The sequence below is a fragment of the Monodelphis domestica genome, chromosome 3 (genome assembly GCF_027887165.1).
Source record: "Monodelphis domestica isolate mMonDom1 chromosome 3, mMonDom1.pri, whole genome shotgun sequence".
NCBI lineage: Eukaryota > Metazoa > Chordata > Mammalia > Didelphimorphia > Didelphidae > Monodelphis > Monodelphis domestica.
In genome coordinates, this window is record NC_077229.1 from 98,570,515 (window position 1) to 98,594,008 (window position 23,494).

The following is a 23,494-nucleotide window of genomic DNA, read 5'->3' on the forward strand; positions in this document are numbered from 1 at the left end:
ACCAATGCAGGTCAATATCTTCCCTCCAATTTTTAACCCTATAAAATTGCCTGGAGCACACAGAGGAGGGCTTTGAACCTCTCTTCAATCTAATTTTCCATGCAGACACTCTAATAATAATAATTACATGAAATAGGAAAACAAGCAAAAACCCTATAGTTTAAGTATTTTTGTAAGTACATTTGGAAACCTTAGGATGCTATAGTCAAACTATTATTATTGACCATGATTCTCCCTGTCCTAGGTCCCAAAGTTTCCTGATGGATGGGTAGGGTCTTAATAACTCCTGAATCTAAAATGAGTCTCCAGCATTGGGCCACACAGTCCTCAAGAGAAAGAGAAATTACTGGTGGAGTTGAGGTTATACTCTGGGGCTAGGATTGGGTGTCAGTCTTGGGTGTGAATCAAAGCTCAGTCTATGACTGGAGTGAGGCTCAAGTCTATGGAGGGAATTAAGGATTAGAGGGGTGGAATTAGGGGTTTAACCTGGGACAGGGAAGCCATCTACATTTGTTGCCTCTATTTCTTCACCAACTATTCACTTCTTATCCCCTTGCAACCTGATTCTTGACTCATGATGCTCTTTAAGGTTACCAACAAGCTTTTAACTGCTCGATCCAATGGCCTTTTCTTTTTGACCTTCTGTCATTGTTGACCAACATCTCTTCCCACATAATCTTCTCTGGGCTTCTGTAACACTATTCTTTTTTCCCTTTTCCACCTGTAAGGCTCAGTCAAAGAAGACCCCCTTCCTTATCCAGTCACCCACCACTATCAGGAGATGTAGGACATACCTACCAACCATACTCATAGGTTTCCTTTTACCTTGCACTGCCACTTGTCCCCACACAGTGTCTAACTAGGGATGTATCCCTCCCCTCAATTCTCTTCCCTTTTCTCAATCAACTTACCTGGTATTCTAGGTCTTTCTCAGGATTTACTTCTACCTAAAGGGAGGAGATTGAGAAAAGCTATCTTGTAGCTCTATCTAACATGGTGATTGCATATATCAGCATCACCAGGTTTGGCAGAAACTAGGTTCAGGCCAATATCTTATACCATATACTACTCAATGCCTCTGAAATGATACTATAGAAGCATCAGTTTCTCTAGAACTATTAAGCAAAATTTCTCTGGCCTAAAAGCCCTTTCAAGACATGTTCCTATTAATAGGTTTGGTCAAGTACAAATAGGCTTTATTTAAAGAAAAGGATTAAGAGTAAAACCAAAACTAATAAAGTAGAGCTTATTTTGTTAAACTCCTTGTCTTTCTTGTCCCCCTGAAAATAGGTCTTTTCTAGTTGCATGGAAACTGACCAACTCTAAAAATGGTGGTTGGTCCCAGGCCCCTTCTGGGTCATGTCCTAATGTGCTTCTGGGCAGAAGCCTCCCTATGAAGATGCATCTACAAAGGTGTCGGGAAAGTGCCTAAAAAACCATAGTAGCTGCTCATGATTAGAAGCGGGAGAAAGTGCCTATTTCATTATCTCCAGCACAAGTTGTCAAAATTTTTAATGGAATTTCAAATGTTTGTTATTTATAATAAGAGCATCTTTTGGTGAGGGCTCAGAAAGGCTATAACTTAGAAACACTAGGGAAGTATACAGTTAGGTGTAGATGTTTAGGACTGATGTGCTGCACTTTCTCAACTAAATGTCTCTACAGGAATTGTTCCTGGTTTCCCCACTTAGCCTTCCTCCTTGATTCTTATCCTCAGCTTATCCTCTTCCTAAAGCCACCCATTTCATGAGTAAGGGAAGCCTTAAATGTTGCCATATGCCTGGAGTTGGGGGTCCTGAGATTGACATGACATTTTAGAAAGATTCGTGATGTCTATTTTTCCCTGTTTAATATCTGGGAAGAATAAGCCTGCCAGAGTTGAGAGAAGGGCATGAGGTTGGCAGGAGAGAGTTGGTTCATAAAGCTTGTGAAAAAGTATGAGGGTCCCCTCAGGCTGAGGCCACCCACATTCACTGCTATGTTTGTGCACTGCTACCACCCCCAAGTTAGGGGAAAGGAAAGATAAAGCATTGCAAAGATCAGCTAAAAGAACTGGGCCTGATGGGCCAGGAGAAAAGAGGACTTGGGGAACGTGTCATGCTGTCATGCTCTATTTGAAAGGTTGTCATGTGGAAGAGAGATTTGACTTGTGCTTGCCCAAAAGAAGGCAGAACCAAAATTAATGAGTAGAAGTTGAGGAGTCAGTCAACAAATATATACTAAGCTTCTATCATGTACTGGGCACTGTGCTAAGTGCAGGGGATACCAAAAAAAGAGGACACAAAGACATATCCTGCCCTTGAGAAGCTCACAGTCTAATGAGGGAGATGGCATGCAAACAAGTAGAGACAAGCTATATACAGCTATATATAAAAAGGAACCAGATAAGTAACCAACTAAGAAAGAGACATTTAGGGTTGGTCAAAGGACAAATTTTCTAATAATTAGAGAAATGCAAATGTGGGGCAACTAGATGATAGAGCACTCAACCTGAAGTCAGGAAGATCTAAGTTCAAATCCAGCCTCAGACACTTAGGAGTTGTGTGACCCTGGGCAAGTCACTTAATTCCTGTTTGCCTTAATTTCTTCTTACAGAAAATGGGCTAGAGAAGGAAATAGGAAACCATTCCAGAATCTTTGTCAAGAAAACCCCAAATGTGGTCATAAAGAGTCAGACATGATTGCACAACAACAAAATGTTAAATGGGCCACCTTGAAAAGGGAATTTCTGTCTATCAGGTGTGTTCAGGCAGAAGCCATTTGATTGACCATGTTGTAAAGGGAAATCTGGTTCAGGAACTGCCTATAAGTGATCCTTCCTATTCTGAGGTCCTATAATTTTTGGTAAAGGTGCCTATGTGTAGGATGTGGAAGGATCTCCTTTTTCAAGTGCTGCCTTGGGAATACTGTCTGGTCCCTCACTTCCCTACCCTCTCTCTCAACAAGTGTTTGGACACAAATATACAAAGTATGGGGGACAAAAAGGCAAATGGTACTTCATAGATATCACTGGGATTTGATAAGCTTAGACTCATGATGGAACATGGCTTTAGAATAGGTCAAAGGCAAGTTTGGGTTGGTGGCATCATAGAAAAACCGTAAATGACAAGGATTTACTAGTGTGAAGAAATTCGATAACCACAGGACCTCTGGGTGAAGATCTTTGGAGATAGGAGCAATGTTTTCATTAGTGTCAAATCTGCTGCTAGGCAGCCTAGAGAGATATAGGAAATAGAAATAGAAATAGAAAAGGAATTTTGGGAAAATATGACAAGCCTGGAAATGTAGGCATGGTATAAGAGTGATGGAGTATCCCTCAATTATCTCAACTTCTTCTGTAACATTCTTTCAACTCAAGGTAGAAAGTGAATTTTTTCTTGATTTGCATCCTTACATTCCATCCTTGGAAAAAATGGAGGAGCCAACCAGGGAAACTTCTATTCTGGGTCTAATTCTCACCATTCAAGAGAAACCTGTGGGTGAGGTAGAAATAGTAGGAAATGAGAAAAGCGAGAACTCCATCTTAGTATTTGTGATAGAGTAAATGAAAGCAGAACATTTGTGTAATACAAGTTCTAGATTGGGAGAAATTATTTCAAAATATTCAGAAAGACGATAGGTGGAATCCCATCAACTAGAAGTCTTTTGGAGAAGTCAATCCTGGAGAAAGGAGTTACTCTCAATAAATTCAAAAGCATGAAGAAAACAAACTCTGATGAGAGAAAAAGTGACCTAGAGCAACTTATATGGATTCATAGGGAACTCATTGACTAATTTCGATTTTTAAAAGCTGCATGCAGATAATGGAAGAAAGGTAGGTAACAGTATACATTTTATTTATTATCAATTACAAGTTATAACAAATTTCCACACAAGTTTTCCTAAATTATATGATTGATTCTGCCCTTCCCTTCCCCATCCTGGTGCTGGCAGGCAATTCAATCTGGTTTATACATGTATTATCATATATACCATTTCCATAGCATTCATTTTTGTGAGTAATCTTATAAATCCAAAACCCCAAAACATAAACCCAAATAAACAATTGAAAAATGATATGCTTTCATCTGCATTCTGACTCCAACAGTTCTTTCTTTGGAGGTGGATAGCATTCTTTGTCATAAGTCCTTCAAAATTGTCCTGGATCATTGTGTTGCTGATAAGAGCTTATCACAGTTGATCAATCCACAATATTGCTGTTACTGTATACAATGTTCTCTTGGTTCTGCTTATTTCACTCTGTATCAGTTCATGTAGGTCTTTCCAGCTCTTTCTGACATCATTTTATCATTCTGATAAATTTTATGATTTCTGATTTTGATATCATTTATCATCATATCATCTGACATCTGTTTATCATTCTATCTAGCACAATAATATTCCATCACCACCATATACCACAATTTACTCAGCCATTTCCCAACTGATGGACCTCCCCTTAATTTCCTCTTTGCCACCACAAAAAGAGCAGCTATAAATACTTTTGTACAAGTAGGCCCTTCCCCCACACACACACACATACACTCTTTTTTTTTTTAATCTCTCTGAGATACAGACCTAGTAGCGGTACTACTGAATCAAAGGGTATGCAGTTTTATAGCCCTTTGGGCATAATTCCAAATTGCCTTCCAGAATAGTTGGATCAGTTCACAGCTCCACTTGCAATGCATTAGTGTCCCAATTTTGCCACATGCCCTCTAACACTTATCATTTTCCTTTATTGTCATATTAGCCAATCTGATAGATGTGAGGTGGTATCTCAGAGTTGTTTTAATTTGCATTTCTCTAATTAAGAGGGATTTAGAACATTTTTCATATGATTATTGATACCTTTGATTTCTTCATCAGAAAAATGCTTATTCATATCAACAAGATAAATTTTAAAATGTTGAATATTGTTTAAAGACTAATATTAAGAGTGCTAAATTCAGAATGAAAAATTGGCAAAGGAATTTAAGGACAAGAGCAAGATTTGTTGAGGGCTCTTTTTTGTTATATTAGGGAAGAGGATCAAATAAAAAATAGGATTGCTTCTTGGGGTGGTTGAGATAATGATAATAGACTATAAAGAGAAGGCAGAACAATTCAACTCTTGTTTGCTTCTGTTTGTTCTGCCAAAGAGAATGAGCTCTGATTGTAAAAGGCTGAACAAAGAGGACTAAAAAAGAGTTGAAATCCAATATGAGCTATGTGCTTACATCTCCCAACATAAGCAAAGAAATATATAAGCATACAGTTACCCTTGATGAGTTCAAATCACCTATCTCAGGTGAGCTACAATCTGTGATACAGAAAGGAAATAGCAGATGTGATTGCTAAATTACTCTCAGTGATCTCTGAAAGATTTTGGGGAATATGAGAAGTAAATATTTCTCTTTTTTTAAGGAAGAGAATGGAAGATGCAAACTAAAATCCAGTGAGCTTAATATTGATTCCTAGACAAATTCTAGAATGCCTTGTTTAAGAGCTATTTAGTGGCCATTTATAAAAGGAAGTGGCGATCATAGAGAGCCAGAGAAGTAAATCATGTCAGACTAGCATTGGTATTCCGTCTCTCTCTCCCTCCCTTCTCTCTCTCTCTCTCTCTCTCTCTCTCTCTCTCTCTCTCTCTCTCTCTCTCTCTCTCTCTCTCTCTCTCTCTCTCTCTCTCTCTCTCTCTCTCTTTCTCTCTCTCTCTCTTTCTCTCTCTCTCTTTCTCCTTCTCCTCCTCTTCCTCTTCCTCCTCCTCCTCCCTTTCCCTCTCCCCTTTTTTCTCTTTTTCTCATACCAGAACATCAAAGGAATGCTATGGATATAATTATCTAACTTCTAAATGAACATTTTGATAGTCTCCTGTGCTCTTCTCTGAACAGCATAGAAGGATGTAGACCAGACACACCTACTATGTGCCAGCTAGCTAGATGGCCCAGTGGATAGAGTGACAGTCCTGGAGACAGGAAGATTCTGTTGGCCTCAGATGCTTACCAGCTGTGTGACTCTGAACAAGTTGCTTAACACTGTTTACCTTAGTTTCCTCATCTGTAAAATGAAGTAGAGAAAGAAATGGCAAACTGCTCCAGGATCTTTGCCAAATGAACAACAGTTCTATGCCAAGTACTATGTGCTAAAGTTATTTACAAATACTATTTACTAATACTAAAATACTATTTACAAATAGTATCTTATTAGATCTATATAACAGTAGGAGGTAGATGCTATTATTATATTCATTTTATAGTTGAGGAAACTGAACTTGCCTATATCATACAGGTAGAAAGTACCTGAGTCTGGTCTTCCTGACTATTAAGTCCATCACTCTATCTACTTTGCCACCTAGATACTTATTTCACTTGAGCCTTGCAAGCTAGGGAATATCTGAGGTCATGTTGTCTCTAGGGCTCTCAATCCACTAGCCCCCTAGCTAACATTTTTAATTGATGACTTAGAGAGAATATGATGGACATGCTTATCATATTTTCAGATGATGTAAATCCAGAAGTATTATTGGTATTGCTTCCATTTTACAGATGAGGAAATTGAGATTTAGAAAAGTTAAGTAACACATAGTTAGGTAAGAGTCAGGGGCAAGATTCACAATTAGGTCTTCTTGATCCCTATGCACTATATCTAGTGATATAGCTAAGGGGATTCAGAACTGGTTGAATTAACTGGACATAATAAACAGTCATTCATCAATGATTCAATATCATCTTGGAAGGAGGTCTCCCTTGGACTGGCACAAGGTGTTTTTGGACCTGTGCTATCTAACTTTTTTTTAAACCCTTACCCTCTTTCTTAGAATCAATACTGTGTGTTGGTTCCAAGGTAGAACAGCAGCAAGGGCTTGGCATTGGGGGTTAAGTGACTTGCCCAGGGTCACACAGCTAGGGAATATCTGAGGTCATGTTGTCTCTAGGGCTCTCAATCCACTAGCCCCCTAGCTAACATTTTTAATTGATGACTTGGAGAGAATATGATGGACATGCTTATCATATTTTCAGATGATGTAAATCCAGAAGGGATGCCTTGCAAATTGACTGAGACCAGGAACCGAAAAGCCCTTGCCAGGGTAGGCTTTGGGTTGAACCTATATGAAATCCAAGCGAGATAGATGTGAAGCCTTATACTTGGTTTCATAAAATCAACTTTGCCAGTATAAAATGAAGGAAGTATGGCTAGACTACAGCTCAGCTGAAAGAAAACTGGAAGTTTTAGTAGACTATAAGCTCAAGATAAGTCAAGTGTGATGTGGTGATGAAGAAAGCTATTGCAGCCTTGAGCTGTATTGAGATAAACATTGTATCCACGAGTAGGAGGTGAAGATCTCATTATATTCTGCTCTAGTCAGAGCACATCTGGATTATTATTTACAGTTCTATGTACCATATTTTAGAAAGGACACTGATAAGCAAGAGAATACCCAGAGGAGGATAGTCCAGAAAGGCCCTGAAATAATATGATATGAAGCATACATTCTGGAGCTACTATCCTGATTTCCTTATGTACTGAATGTAAATATGATAAATACGGCATTTATCCCCTCAGCACTCAGTGGATCTCTTTCTAATGCTGTAAATCTGAGGTCCCCATCAAAGTACTTCTTCCATGATTCTAGGTTGACATAAATTAGCCAGCCAAGCCTAATTTAGCTTTTTTTTTTTTAACCCTTACCTTCTCTCTTAGAATTGATACTGAGAATCAGTTCCAATACCCAAAAGTGATAAGGGCTAGGCAGTTGGGGTTAAGTGACTTGCCCAGGGTCACACAGCTAGGAGGTGTCTAAGGCCAGATTTTAATCTAGGACCTCCTGTCTCCAGTCTTGACTCTGTATCCCCTGAGCTACCTAGTTAGTTACCCCTTAACTTAGCTTTTACTAAAGTGGTATAGAAAAGTGGTTGATACATCTCTTTAAGAGTCTGTAATGAGACAGCTAGGTGGCTCAGTGGATTGAGAGCGATGCCTAGAGATGAGAGGTTCTGAATTCAAATGTGGCCTCAGATACTTTCTAGCTGTGTGACCCTGGGCAAGTCACTTGACCCCCATTGCCTAGCCCTTACTGCTCTTCTGCCTTAAAACCAATAACACAGTATTGATTCTAAGATGGAAGGAAAGGGTTTACCATTTTAAAAAGTCTATAGCATACTCTTTCATCAGTACATACAGAATCTAGGATAAATTGGGTTCATTTAGAGCATATGTGGCAAGGGGGAGGACCCCACAGTTCCTTAGAAGCATCCTTGCAAATGTCATCATAGCAATTCTCCCAGAGGTCTAGAGGAGGTGGGGTGGGGAAAAATCCTGGATATGGTAAAGGTCTTTAACTTTGATTTCTTTATTGTAAAAAGCTGTGATGAAGAATTCCTATAAAGTCGGTTAACTCCTGAAGATTAATGCTCTCTGAAATGGTCCATCAATAAACTCTCTCCTAATAATCCGTGAGAAAGCCATAAAATCTACTTTAACAAAATTGAGATAATGGTCTTGGAAAAAATAAAACCCCTTCCCCCTCCTCTGTTCTGGATCACAACTGGCATTTACATCAATTCTGCACCTTGGATACCAGAGAGGCTGATATAGCTTGGTTATAGAAGCTAGAGTGCTCAGGAAAATGGGGAAAGGTGCTCTGGCATCTGCCTTTCCTCTCCAGACAGCCAGAAGGGAAAAGGGGCTATCTTTTTGGTTGTGACAAGATCCAGGTGTTGAGAAGACCAGATTCTTAAATTGAATTGGGAAGTGAAGGTCTGTTCCTGGGGCCAGGTAAGAGTTAAGGTGTTTATGCTCTGGAAGGTGAAGACTTTTCACTTTCAGGGCCGTGACAGGTTGGAGACAAGGAATTCTTAATCCTTTTTATGTTATAGACCCCTTTGACAGTCTGGTGTTGAGGCCATTCTTGGGACTGTGTGATGGGTTCCAACAATAATCACTTACATTTTGGGGACAGCTGGGTAGCTCAGTGGATTGAGAGCCAGACCTGGAGACAGGAGGTCCTGGGTTAAAATCTGACCTCAGACACTTCCCAGCTGTGTGACCTTGGGCAAGTCACTTAACCCCCATTGCCTAGCCCTTACCACTCTTCTGCTTTGGAACCAATTCACAGTATTGATTCCAAGATGGAAGGTGAGATTTTAAAAAATAATAAAATCACTTACATTTATTTACACAGTCCTTAAAGTATGCAAAATGCTTTTCATGCATTAGCTTACTAGATCCTTCCAAACTACCCTGGGAGGGAGGTGTTCTTTTCACCATTTTACAGATGAGATCACTTAAACCTTAAGCTTTGAAAACTGAGGTCAAGTGATTTGCCTGAGGTTACACGGTAGCAAGTGTCCAGGAGGGTTCCAACCTAGGTCTTCCTGACTCCCTATTCAGAGTTCTAGCCTTTAAGCTGCCTCTCCTAGATGAATACTAAGTGCTAGTCCAGGAAGTCAACAAGCTGTCGCTGGGGCCCTGAGAAGGTCTGGAAAATGGGAAGCAAATACCGTGGCTTCCATCATGGTCAGGAAATAAAATGATACCGTTTGTGGCCCCTACATTAATCAAAGAGGTTCTAAAAGTGAAGGAAGCCCATCTCCTTGGAGCTCTGACAGAGACTGGCAGAAACCATTCCTGCAGCCTTAAAAGGTCTTCTCTGGGGCTATGGCAGTTTCTAGGAAATGAGGGCAGGAATAGGATCTGGCAGGTGACAAAGATGTAGTTTTAACTTGGAAAAGTTAGATGGAAACAGTGTGTTAAGCTTGAGAAAGTGGATGGAGAATATATTCCTTGAGACCAGAATGTGCCCATAACTTGCCCTGGGAAACTGGCCAGCATGAACATAAAAGGTGGTATAGACTTTGAGCATGGAGAGCGTGACTTGTCTGAGATTAGAGTCATCTGCTAAACTACAGACACACTCACAGATACACCAAACAGCTCCTCTCTCTCTCTCTCTCTCTCTCTCTCTCTCTCTCTCTCTCTCTCTCTCTCTGTCTGTCTGTCTGTCTGTCTGTCTGTCTGTCTCTCTCTCTCTCTCTGTCTGTCTGTCTGTCTGTCTGTCTGTCTGTCTCTTTTCCCTCTCTCTGTCTCTCTGTCTCTGTCTCTCTGTCTCTCTCCCCCACCCTCTCTCTGTCTCTCTCTCTTTTCCCTCTCTCTGTCTCTCTGTCTTTCTCCCCCACCCTCTCTCTGTCTCTCTCTCTTTTCCCTCTCTCTCTGTCTCTCTGTCTCTCTCTGTGTCTCTGTCTCTCTCTCTCCCTCTCTCTCTCTCTCTGTCACACAAACACACACACACATTCTGTGTACTTATACATTCCTTCTCTAAGCTGACTGAGCCCTGTGACATAGACTTTGCCTCCAGATTCTGGCACTGGCTCATTCTGCACTTTGGCTGGTCTGAGGACCCCCCAGCCCCCTTCCCCAGGAGCCTGAGGTGCTCTGGAGTTGCTGAGTGGGAGCTGGAGCTAAGGCAGGGAGCAGTCACTCGCCCTCTCTGTCTCCCAGAGTTGGGTATTTTTCCATAGACAACTGGGGGAGAATACTAATGGACGGCCACATCTCTATTTATTGACTGATTAGCCTCCCTCTCCCAGGAGGAGAACAGCTCTGCTAGGGGCTAGGAAACTGAGACCATAGCCCTCTCCTCTCTTCTCCCCAAACCCAACATTCTCAACCTCCCAGGCCAGTCCAGGGGAGTCAGAGCAGCCAGCCTTCCCTCCACTGAGCCTTCTCTCCCCTCTCTTGCAGCAGCCCTCCCCATTTCTCCCTCCAACTCCCTAAATATTCCAAGGCAGAAAAATCATGAATATTTATAGGGGTCTCGCAGTGAGGGAGACAAAAAAAAAACCAATTTGGAATTTATGAACCAGGATCTGTCTATAAATAACAGGGATCTGTGGCTGACGTGGTTTCTTCCTTCACACCCGCATCTCTCAGTCCCAGCCACCCCTGACTGGGCTGGGATTCCAGCCCAGGCTAGCTATGCCAACGATGCTTTCAGTCATTGTCTTGACTGCTCTCTTGTCCCTTCCCTTAATCCCCCCCCCCATTCCTGCCTCCTGCCTCCTCCATCCTAAGCCTCCAGAGGAAGTTGCTCAAATTCCACCAGACTGGTCAGGATCTATACTGATGGGGTGGGGATGGAGGGGGGCTTCTTTTTACTCCCCCAAGAGTGAGTCAGTATTGGAAACAGGTGGGGATGGGCACCGATTTGCTGCATTGTTAGACAAAAGTCAGCCAAGGCTCTGACCCCCCATGTTTACACCAATCTGTCTTTGTTACTAAAGACACAGGAATGAGATCAGACTCAACAGGGGGAAACAGGATCCAAAATACTTTCTTCTGCTGGACTTCATGTTTTCCTCATTTCCCACCGACCGTGGCCAGAGATGCTCAGGAATGGCCAAGCTAATGGACACAGCTAGCAGAATGTCCAACACAGGGAAGCGGTCAGACAGACAGGCTCTTCCTCTGGTGCCCTGGTTGGGGGCAGGGCCAGCTGGCATGTGTCCTCTGACAGCTGAGATCCCTTTTATCCTAATTGAGGGAGGAATAAAGCCCACAGAGGAGTTCACGCTCCCTCCCTGCATGCTCAGCTCCTGGCCAGACCTTTCCTGGGGATTTACAAACATGATTGAGTCCTTACCTGCCAGCTAAGCCCAAGAGTCCATGACTAGAAGAATTTCAGACTCTGTGCCCAAGGATCATCACCGTTAGACCAGGGCCAGGGACTCTGGGGCTCCGTTCAGTCCTCCCCAAAGCTGGGAGAAAGGATTGAGGACTGGAGACTAACCCAGCCAAAGAGGGTTTTAGGGGTGTGGGGGTGAGGGAGGAGGGGGAGGAAAAAATAAAAGGGAGATGGCCTGGGGACCAGAGTGCTCCGGGCTCTGGAAGCCAGCCCCAGAGCTAGGCTGTTTCTGTGTGACCACACCAGCTTGGCTCCCAAGAGGGAGAGATGCAGGTGCCGAAGGAGGGTGGGTTCTGGGTCGCACACTCCACTTCCTGTCCTTTTCAGCATCGGCAGGTGCCAGCCCGCCCCTGGGACTCAGCCACAATGCCCGCTGATTGAAGGCCTCTCCAGGCTGCACCTGGATGGTCAATTCCGTTAGGGCCCTCCTGGCTCTCTGCCCAGCTCTGGTGCGGATGGCGGGAACAAACCACTGTCTCTTTCACTTTGATGAATGCACCAACTAATAGCCTTGGAATGTCCAGCAGGAGCCCAGCTGAGAGAGAGAGAGAGTAGGCTGGTGATTGGCTTTTACCAAATCGATTTTCCTTCAATTGGCGGGTACTAATCGACAAATCACTAGTCCTGCTAATGTGACAACATCCCCACTGTTCATCCCCAGCCCTGCTGGGCAGAATCCCAGCCCATCCCCTTATCAGACCGGGGAGGGGACAAGGAAGGGCCTTTATGGGTAACAGGTATTTCTTTTTCCCCGTTTTGTGTCTTTGGAAATCGGAGGGAAGAATGAAAGATGTGGAGGCTATAAAGAGTGCTCTATTTTCCTGTACATCAGCCAGACGGGTCTGTTTACTTCCCCATCCACTGGGCATCATTGGGCCAAGTGGAACCTAGCTGGAGCTGGCGAGAGCAGATGGCGAAGGCTGGGGCTAGATCCCCCAGGGGACGGGGAGGTGAGACGTTGTTATTCACATTAACAAACAGGTTAGCTGTTGCTGCTCCTCTCCCGGCCATCTGTGGGCAGTGCCCCTCTCCCTACCCATCCACCCTTATGCCCACATGCCTACCTGCCTTGGTATGGGCAAGGTGCAGAGCGGGGAAAGGCTGCGTGGCTGCCTTTCCTTATTACGATTCAACCTCTCGGCTCGAAGCATTGCAGAATGCCACCATTTTGTACGGCCCCGGACAGAAGTGAGTACCTTGGTATAAAATGTCTCAGTTCTAGAAGATGAATTCCCCGCATTGTGCCCATTCCACACATCAGATTGATTTCAGGAATCCATCCCCAGCCAATATTCTTTGCCCAGCCATGGCTCTTACTGTTGCAAATTTATGCTCTCTCCAGAAATTGAATTCCTGTGAGTCAAGGGAAGTGTCTGCAAAGCTCGGAACAGCTCATTTTTACTTCTGACAACTTCAGCAAAGAGATTAAATGGGTGCCCATTCCTGCAGCAGGGACGTGGTCTTTGTGAAACACTCTTTGGGCTGCCATTTTGCCAGCTTCCCTTCCTTCTAGAGGCGAGCCCTGCTTCAGCTTGGGGCTGGCTTGGCTTCTAGTGCCGGGGCTCAGCCAGAGAAGAAAAGCCAGTGCTTTGTCAGGAAAGGCCCCCAATTGACCTACCTTGTTGGGGGGGGGGACAGGATTCCTTTCTATAAACAGGGAGGTACAGGAGGCAGATGGGAGGGCTCTGTGGGGCTGGGGGCAAAGGAGAATGCAACCCCAGAGCTGCCCATTGGTGAATGGTGGATTCCATTCTCCAAAGGGGCAGAAAAATCAAGCCTTCATTTTGCTCTACATCAACAAGGCTGTTTCTTCCCACTGCTGGGCCTGTTTGTCAGGGAAGGCAGGCAGGCGGGCAGGCAGACAGACATGGGGGTGGGGTGTCTTGCTGCAGAATTCCTTGTTGCTGAAGCTTCTTCCTCTCAAGTTTCTGATTCTCTAATTAAGGTGCCTTTCACTGAAGTGGGAAAAACATTTCGATGTTGGAGAGAGACCCAGGAAACTGACCCATTGAGGCCCAAAGGTCTGGCCAGGAGGAAGCCACTGAGCTTGAGATGAACCATAAATCCTCTCTCAGAAGGAAGGGCTTTACATTTGTTTAACTTTTAGCCAAAGGGAGTATCTCCCTGCCAGGCTACAGAGGGAAAGGCCAGTTGAGCAGCTGACCTGAACAAAATCTTTCTGAGTAGAATGATGATGTCAGTTTAAAATCAGTTGCATGCCAGACTTCTCCAAGTGCCTGCATATCCTTTTCTCACTGGTTCTTCACAACAACGCTGAGAAGTAAGCCCATTGAACAGATGAGGAAACTAAGGCTTAGGAAAATGAAGGGATTTTCCTAGGGTCACAAGAACATTAAGGAGAGAACCCGGACTAGCACCCAGGTTCCCTGACTCCCAAGCCCTGGAATCTTGACTCTTCATTGAATGTGGGCTAGAGAGAGGGTCTTGTAAATGCTGTCATTAAGGGGGTATGTGAACAAGAGAGCAAACCATCCCATGGGATTTGGGATGAGGCTCAGAACCTGACCCCATCCCCTAAATCTGTCCAAGGACCACCCACCGAGGACCCAGAGTCAGCCCAAAGCTACATGCCGTCCTTTCAGGGTGAAGGACAAAAACAGAAGAGAGAACAGAACGGAAAGCAGATGTGGGGAGAGTTTTATAGCCAAGCTGTGTTCTCAGTGCCCTGCTCTGAAAGTGCCCTCCTGCTTCTCCTCCTGCTGCCCTGCCCCCACTCCAAGGATTCCCATTTCATGCCAGCCCTGCCTGATGAAGACTTTGCCTAGCTCCACAGCCCCTGCTGCTGCTGCTGCTGCTGCTAGGATGTCCCGTGCTCTGAAGCCACATTGGGGGTCCTCCCCATACTCTTCCCGCCACCCTCTCACCAGGATCTCTCTTCCAGCTGCTCATCTCTTCTTTAGTGTTGTTCTCTGAAAACAGGTCCATTTCCAACCCACTGGGATGCATGGAGAAGCTAGGCAGCCAGTCAGCAGACATGTGTCCTGCTCTGCCCACCCCTAGGACTCAGAAGACCTGAAGCCAACAGGAGGCTCAGGGGCTGGCTTTAACAGTTCCCTCCTGGATAGGTGTTATGATTCTCTTTTTTAAAGGCTCTTTCAGCTCACCTATCACACTGCATTTCACCTGTAATGGGCAGTGTGGGGCTGTTATTCCCGCAGCCTGTGGCACAGTTTGGTCTCTCCAAGCAAGCATATCAACACACACTTGCCAAGACCATCTGTGTGGGGGCAGCTGGGTGGTTCAGTGGATTGAGAGCCAGGCCTAGAGACAGGAGGTCCTGGGTTCAAATATGGCCTCAGATACTTCCTAGCTCTGTGACCCTGGGGAAGTCACTTAACCCCCATTGCCTAGCACTGCCTTAGAACCAGTATTGATTCTAAGATGGAAGGTAAGGGTTTAAAAAAAAAAGACCATCTGTATGCCCTGAGAAACATACAGTCTGTGGCATCAGGGACCTTATAGTCTATTGGGGACCATAAGACAGACATAACTAGTACAGGGCATGATGTGAAGTCATAAAAAGGCAACGAGCCCTCTGAGGCAGGAGGCAGCATGGCTGGATGAACCAAGGTGAGGATTTGGGATTAGGAGATTTGTGTCTGAAACCCAGCCCAGCACTCACTTTCCCTGTGACTGGTAAGCTACTTCCTGCCTTTTGGCATCAGTTTCCCCATCTATTGGACTAGGTGAACTCTGAAGAATTAGAGCTATGAAGGAAGACCCCTTGGGGAGAATTGAGAAAGACTTAAATGAAGAAGATGGCATTGGAGCTGACCCTTTAGGGATAGGCAAGATCTTAAAAGGCTGAGATGATTTCCCCTTAAGTAGTACCCAGAGGGTTGGAGGACAAGGTGGGGCAGAGAGGGGAGGGTCAGAGGGATCTTTGCCTTTTTATGACTTCACATTATGCCTTGTACTAAAACTGATCAGAGTGGCTGCAGGCAACTGGAAACCATTTCTCCTGAGCTGCCAAGGGGAGCCCAGCTCCTTTAGGAAAGAGGCTGGTCTATCTTCGTCATGGAATTCCCAGCCATGCTGATTTTGAAAATTCTTGGCTCATCAAAAGAGTTAAAACAAAGATGCTTGCTTTTCTGTGAGTTGTCTCAGACGCTGGACCTGTCTGGTACTGCCCTGGTCTCTGATAGGTCCCCCTGGAGCACTAGGAACAGAGAGGGGATCCTTTCAGAGGTTAACTCTCTGTCCCAATCCCCCAACTGCTCTGTGGGTATACACACATATATATTACATATTGTATTTCTTACCAGGATTTTTATGACTAAGACATTATCAATATAGTATGTATGGTAGAAAGATAACTGGATTCAGGGCCAAATTCTGCCTGTGCCACTTAATTCCTGGATGATTTGGGACAATTCCTTTCTCCTCCTGATCCTCAGTTTTTCATCTGTAAAATGGAGTTGGACTACATGAACTCCCAGGTCCTTTCCAACCCTAAATGGCTTTGCTGTACTGAACTATAAGCTGCATGAGGTCAGAGACTGTTTCTACTTTGGTTTTTGTTCATCTTGTCTACTAAGAGAATCAGGTGATCAGAAACTGTGAGGGGGCATTGATTTGGCTTGTTAATTGCAGCTGCCTCCATGAAAGTTCTTGGGAAATCCCTGGCTTAAAAGAATGATGGGAGGAGCATAGCTACAGTCCAGAGTTAGCTGGGCTCTATGGACTGCTTTTTGCACCCCACCAAAACTAACCACAGAATTTAGAACAAGAATGGACATCAGACTCATTTGACACTCTCTCTCTCTCTCTCTCTCTCTCTCTCTCTCTCTCTCTCTCTCTCTCTCTCTCTCTCTCTCTCTCTCTCTCTCTCAAAGCAAACAGGTTAAGTGACTTGCTTAAGTAACACTTAGCTGCCCATGGACTCTTTCATTTTACAGAGTAAACTGAGGCACAGAGAGGGAAATAATTCCCCCCAGGTCACACAGATATTAAGTAAAGAGCTAGGATTCAAAATGAACTTCTCTTGAACCTCCCAGAACCCTGATGGGTTGGCTTTAGCTAGAATCAGCTAGCCCTTAGGCTTCTGCAGCCACCCTACTTCCTTCTAACTGGGTTGCTTTCTAGCCAGCTTTGCTTCAGAGAGGAGCCTCAGGCACACACAGGCAGCTAAGACTTGGGCTCCTCACTTTATTGCTTAGCATAAATGTTTAATAAATCATATTTGCTAGGGAGGAAACTGATGGAGGGTCCCTGAGAGATTCAGGGTTCAGGGGATGCATGGATCTGTTTCAAGACAGAAGAGAAAGTCTTTCATCCTTGCCATTTAAATCCTGCCTCTATTTTTGCCATTGACTATTTTAGATGTTAATTGGAGAAAGCAATTGTTTGCTTCAAAGGGAACTAAAAAAGTTCATCTCACACTGGGAAAAAAAAGGCAAGAAGAAAAGTTAATTGTAATTTTTGAGCCCTGAAATTTCAGAGAAGGAGAAAGGGTAGCAATTCCTCTGAAGATGCTTGCTTGGTGTTTTTCTTAAACAAATGTAATGCCTCACCTTCTGTACAGTCATTCAGCAAACATTTAAGCTCCTCAGGGTCTGGTGCTGGGTTGTGTTAGAGATAGAGATAGGAGAGAGGAGGTCCTAATTCCTACCATTACAGAACTCAGTGGCTATATTTGGTGGGTTACAAATAAAAATAAAGCAAAACAAAACCATAAAAACATGCCAAGAGGTTCTGAAGTACCATGTGAACAAAGTTTCTATAGGGATTTGGAAGAAGAGGACTTTGTTGACCCAGTGACTAAAGAAAGGCTTTTTGGAGGAGGTGGTATAAGATGGTTGTGCTGCGTGAGCTTAGACAAGTTCCTTCCCCTCTCTGGTATTTAGTTTTCCCATGTGTAAACCGAGGAAGGACTGAGATGGCCTTTAAGAGCTCTTGCCCCTCTGGCCATCCATGGTTCTAAGATTCTAATAGGTGGCCGTATTTTAGACGAAGGCTAGGAGTCAGAGGGGGTCCCTTTTCTATTCCTCATTAATCATCTCTCCTCCTCCCTCCCCTCTTGCTCCTTCCTCTCTTCCTCTTTTCTTCATTTCTTCATCTGTTTCTTACTTTTCCCCTTTTCTCTTCTCTTTTCCCTTTTCTTCTCTTTCCTTTCTTCCCTTCTATTCTTCCTCCCCTTCCTCATTCTTCTGCTCCCCCCACCCCCTTCTCAGTTCAGAGAGAAGCTCTGTGTTAATGATTCTAGTCCCCCTGGCCTTTTCTGGACTCTCGGGGTGGAGAGAGCGTGGGAGGGAGGCAGCGTGGGAGGGAGGAAGGGAGGGAGAGGGATCTGCACTGATGGTCGTGAGCAGAATAAATCCCTTGAAAAGGGCTTTTTCTCCCCCTCTGTTGGAGCTTCTGTTTGCAATAGATCTGAGCCCTGGGAAGAACAGTGGGAGGCCTGGGTACCCCAGCATCCCATCTAATGTCTCCCACTAGAAACATTGAGTAACCCCTGGGGTCTTCCTTGACAAGGGAACTTGACTTCCTGGCCAGACTCTCACCTGCTTGCAGATTTGCTCTAAGAAAACTTGGGCCATGAAAATTGAGCTTTACCAACCAACTCCAGCCCCTGGAAAAGATCATTATTGTGCTTCAGGACTAAGGAGATGAGAACCCTGCAATATTCTGCCCTGGACAAGTCACAGCTGGGTAATAGGTCTGAGCAGCTCATTTTAAGAAAGACACTGATGACAATAATAAGCTAAAGAACATCCAAAAGAGGGCACCCAGGATGGTAATTGGCCTTGAGGTCTTGCCATACATATTAGGACCAATGGAAGAAACTAGGAGGGTTTAACCTGGAAAGGAGATGGAGGGGAAGTCTGGTAGCTCTCTTCAACTGTCTGAAGAGCTGTCACGTGGAAGAGGGATTGGACTTGTTCTACTCAACCCCAGAAGGTAGAACTAAGGAACAGTGGGTACAGGATGAAAAAGAAACAAATTTAGACTTGATGTAAGGAGAAGTTTCCTAACAATTAGAGCCATTCATAAGTGGAATGGGCTGTCTCCAGAGGTAATGAGCTCTCCATCTCTAGAGGGCTTCAGACAAAGGCTGAATGATCACTTACTTGTCAGGTGTTCTCATGGAGACTATCCTTTTTTCAGGTATGAAGTGCCCTGGTTGGCCTTGGAGGGTCCCTTTCAGAAAAGCTGTGATTGTCTGATGCTTTGCATTACAGATACATTTGCTATAAAGCCTCATAATACAGCATTTACAAGAAGACCCAAATCCCAGAAATCAGGGTAGGGAAAGTGCATCCTTGGGGGCCAATAGACCCCACCAGGTCCAAGCATGCACTGACTAAGCAATTGAGGCTTGTTTCGTTGCCTGCCCGTGTCTGCGATTCTGGGTCTGTATACAACGTAGGTTCCTTATTGTCTGCATCTTTCCCCTATATGTTGTCTCTCTTAGAGACTTTAACTGTCTTCCTCTTTCTCCCTCTGTGTCTGTCTCCTTCTGTTGTCCCGTCTCCAGCTCCTTCTGTATACTTTTTTTCTTCTCTAGGTCTATCCCTCTCACCCACTGAATCACTCTGCCTTGTGGTAGTTTTCTGTGTCCTACTGGAGGGAGCCCCTCCAGGAGAGGAGCATGCCTGATCACATCAGCCTCCCTACCCACCTCTACATGGAGCCCACACACATCAGGCATCCACAGATGTTTGTTGAATTATTAAGTAAACACAAGGCTGGGTATGATCTGGGCTAGAGGAGGAGTGTAAACTTTAGGGATTATAGAGTTTAGAGGATGGAGAGTCAATGTGGACCGCAGTGACTGGTCTGGGCAGGCTTCCAGAAGAAAGTGGTCTTGGAATAGGCCTTAAAGGACAGGTAGAATTTGCACCTACAAAGATAGGAGAAAATTTAGACCTTTTTTTGTATCATGGACCTACCTTTTCGACAGTCTAATGCCTATAAACTCTTTCTCAGAATAAAGTTTTTAAGTGATTGAATAAAACAAAATACAGATGATTACAAAGTGGGTACAAGATGAAAAAGAAACAAATTTAGACTTGATGTAACCCTATTGAGATACAGTTATCACATTAAAAAAAAGTTCCTGGAACTGAAGTGATGATCCTTAGATTAGACCAATGGATCAAGCCTGAAGAGCTAAAATCGAATAGGGTTAATCACAACTGACATTAATAGAGTACTTTGGTATTTGCCAAGGTGCTCCACATGCATGCTGCCTTTGGATCCTCACTCCAACCCTGTGTAGTACTAGAGGCATTATTCTTATTTTATAGGTGAGAAAACTGAGGCAGGTAGAGGTTAAGTGGCTGGCCCAGGGTCACACGATGATTAATAAGTTTTTAGATGTAGCCAGAGGCAGCTAAGTGACATAATAATAATAGCCAGTATTTATATAGCCCTTACTGTATATCAGACACTGTGCTAAGTACTTTACTAATATTATCTTATTTGATCCTCACAACAACTATGGGTGTTCAGGGCTATTATTATCCCTTTTTTACAGATGAGTAAACCGAGGCAGACCAAGGTTAAGTGACTTGTTCAGGGTCATACAACTAGAATCCAAGGCTGGATTTGAACACAGGTCTTCCTGACTCCAAGATATCTAGACTCGGGGAATAGATAAGAGAGTTGGGCCTGAAGTCAAGAACACGAGTTCAAATGCAGCCCCAGATTTTAGTTGTGTGACCCTGAGCATGTCATTTAACCTCCGTCTGCCTCAGTTTCCTCATCTGTAAAATAAGGATAATAATAGCGCTTACTTATCCTGGTTTATTTTGAGGATCAAGTCAAATCAAGATCAACTAAGAAGTTATAGCAAATGTATTTGTAAAACACTTTGCAAATCTTAAAGTGTTATGGAAACGTTAACTATTATCTCAAGGAATATTTAAACCTGGATAGTCCTAATTCTAACTCCCCTGCTCTTTTCAGCATACCACATTAATGACAATTCTGTAGTAGGCTTCTAGAGTCACCTGGGCAAGTATGGGGTGAAGGAGGCACTGGGAGACAACAACCTTTTTTTCAAAAGGAGGGTAGGTGAGTCTGGGGAGGAGAGGGGGAAATAGAAGCTCAGTATTAGATAGCAGGATGACCTGACAGTCAAATGTATCCTTGGACTCCATGCATAGAATATGGAACCAAAAAGGTTATATTCTCCCTGCATGCTTTCCTGCTCACAAACACATTAGTGGCACCTTGCCATCTTTTAGGAGAAAGGTGATGGACTGGAGAAGGTCATGAACAAGATGGTAAAGGATGCGGATCCTCTGACAGATGAAAATCGGGCAAAGGACTTACAGATGTTTAGCCTGGCATAGATTGAGGGGGAACATGACAGCTAGTTCAGGGATTTGAAGAGTTGGCACGTGAAACAGGGATTGAACTTGTTCTACTTTGCCCCAGAGGAGAGAATTATGAACAAAGGCTACAAGATGCAGAAAAAGCAAAGGTCTGGAGGTTCAGTGAATATTGAATGGTTGAAAGTAAGGAGAAATGAACTAGGAGTGGAAACCATCCAGAAGGAGAATGGGGCTCTCTCAGGAGCTTATTGCTCTTCCTGGAGAACTGGAGTGTGAGCAGGGCCATAGAGAGGATTCCTATTGAGGCATTGGATCAGACACTTTCTGTGACCTGAGGACATTCCAGACAGGACCATGTAGTAGCCAGAGGGCCTATTGCCTGGGGAGCCATGAGTCTGGAAAGTAAAGCTGTATTATGGAGGCTGTGCATGCCAAGTTAAGTGTCTTTCATCATTTAATCTCTGGAGGGATACTACTTCACACACACACACACACACACACACACACACCTCTGAAACTGAGGGTTAGAGTTTAGATAAGGGCAAAGAACAAGAGGATAGGCAGTCCTACCTTCCCAGCCCCTAGGATGGGTTCTTCCCTACCTATAGCAGGGAAGACCCAGAACTCAGAGGGGGTACAGGGGAGCCAAGGGTGGAGAGCTTCCCAGCAGGAGCTAGCCTTCCTGAAGGTCCAGCTATGATGCCTGGAGAAGGCTGAACGAGGATGACCCTTTAAGACAAACTCACACAGAAATGGGGGGCAGGAATCAGTTGGTGAGACAAGCATTGTGGGGCCATCCTTGAATTTCAGGGCTCTGTATGGCCCCCACTAGAGTATTCTGCCTCCCTCCCTTCTTTCTGAAGTGAAGGAGAGCTTCTCCCCTAAGTATCCCTCTTTCCCTGCAGACGCTGTTCCAAAGTCCTGAGGATGGCTGGCAGCTCTATACCTCGGCCCAAGCCCCGGATGGGAAGTGTGTGTGCACAGCTGTCATCCCTGCGCAGAACAGCTGTTCCCGTGATGGCCGGAGCAGGGAGCTGAGACAGCTCATGGAGAAGGTTCGTGGAAGGAGGGCAGAAGAGAAGAGACTCAACTTGACCAATTTGTCTTCTTATAACTTTCTTTGCCTCTCCTCTACACAACTACACAAACACAGACACAGACACATATACATAAACCAAGAGCTGCACCAACAAACCTTCTCAATAAGTCTTCATGGCCCCTAATTCATCCTGTTGAGGAATAAAGCTTTATTCTTCTAGATCTAGTTTCCTGAATCCTAAGAAGTCTCATTGCCCCCAGTGGGCCCTGGCTCTGAGTTTCATAGACTTAAATTAAAAAATGTAAATTAGATGACTTGGAGATCACCTCATCCAACCTTCTGATTTTACAGATAGAGAAACTGAGGCTGGCTTAGTCACCTCAGGCTTAGGAAGAAGATTCTCAGAGAGAGTACTCAGGGTTCTCCAGACATAATCACACCCACCCAGACCCTCAAGCCTGAGTTATCTGGCTTATTTCTGTCTGTCATTATTGACTCAATGAAAAAAACACTGGCTCTGGAATCAGAGGACCTGGGTTCAAGTCATACCTTGACATATTTCTCATATGGCCTTGGGCAAGTCTCCCTGTAGGCCTCAGTTTCCTCATCTGTAGAATGAAGAGGTTGGACTACATGCCCAAGATGACCTTGTCACTGCCCAGTGACTTGTGGGTCTCTGCCTACAGATCAGGCTGGTGACATGGAAAGAGCACTGCTTTGAGGAGCAGAAAGCCTAACTTCAAGGTCAGGCTCTGGATCTACTTGACTTGGGGCAAGTTCTTCTACATCTCTGGTCTCTATTTCCTTATCTGGAAAAGTAATAAGGGTGTTTACTCCTGTGCCCCTGGGGCCAAGAGGAGGGGAGAGAGTGGGAGCTAGAGCAGTGGGAGAGGCTTCCATGGCAGAGCAGAATGGGGAGGGTTTGGGCAAGCAGAGTAGGTACTTTGGGAGGATGAGGACTCCCTCCTGACCGGCTCTGCTGTATCCATGACCCCTCTACTGTTGAATGGGCAGGAACAGAAGATAGTATTTCTGAGGATTTCCTAAAGGGCTTTTGGAACCAGGATCTCCCTGGGAGCATTTCCTGTGGTTGTCTTAAAGTTCAGTGAGCCCAGTGCCTTCCACCTAGGATATCTTTGCCCCTAGGAAGAGGGATCAGCAGTCAAGAAGCCATGCTTGAGGGTTTTCTAGCTCTAGGAAAAAGGATCAAAGGGAAGCTTCCACTGCCTTCAGTTTGTTGAGGTCCTGGGGGGAAGAATCTGTAGGGTCAGTGGTCACATAAATAGCAATTAATCTCTACATCGCCATTTGAGGTTATCAAAGCACTTTACCTCTTCCCATTTGAGACTCCCAACCACACTGCAAGGTATTCTAAATACTAAAGGGTAGGAGACAGCTATGTAGCTTAGTGGATTGAGAGCCAGGCTTAGAGATGGGAGGTCCTGGGTTCAAATTTGATTTCCTGATACTTCTTAGCTGTGTGACTCTGGACAAATCATTTAACCCCCCTTG

The 23,494-nt window shown here is 44.4% G+C and overlaps 1 protein-coding gene across 4 annotated transcripts in view; it reads left to right on the forward strand.

Annotated features, from left to right (window-relative positions):
- OLFM2 (olfactomedin 2) overlaps nucleotides 1-23,494 on the forward strand; it is a 58,547-nt gene that overhangs the window by 27,936 nt on the left and 7,117 nt on the right. For 2 of the 4 annotated variants that reach the window (XM_007488581.2, XM_001368096.3), the window contains exon 2: nucleotides 21,849-21,998. In XM_007488581.2, the coding sequence (XP_007488643.1) occupies nucleotides 21,849-21,998 (150 nt within the window). Of the gene's footprint in view, nucleotides 1-12,466; nucleotides 12,592-15,609; nucleotides 15,756-21,848; nucleotides 21,999-23,494 lie in introns of those variants that run through there. The other 2 variants (XM_056822781.1, XM_056822780.1) reach the window with 2 other exon arrangements.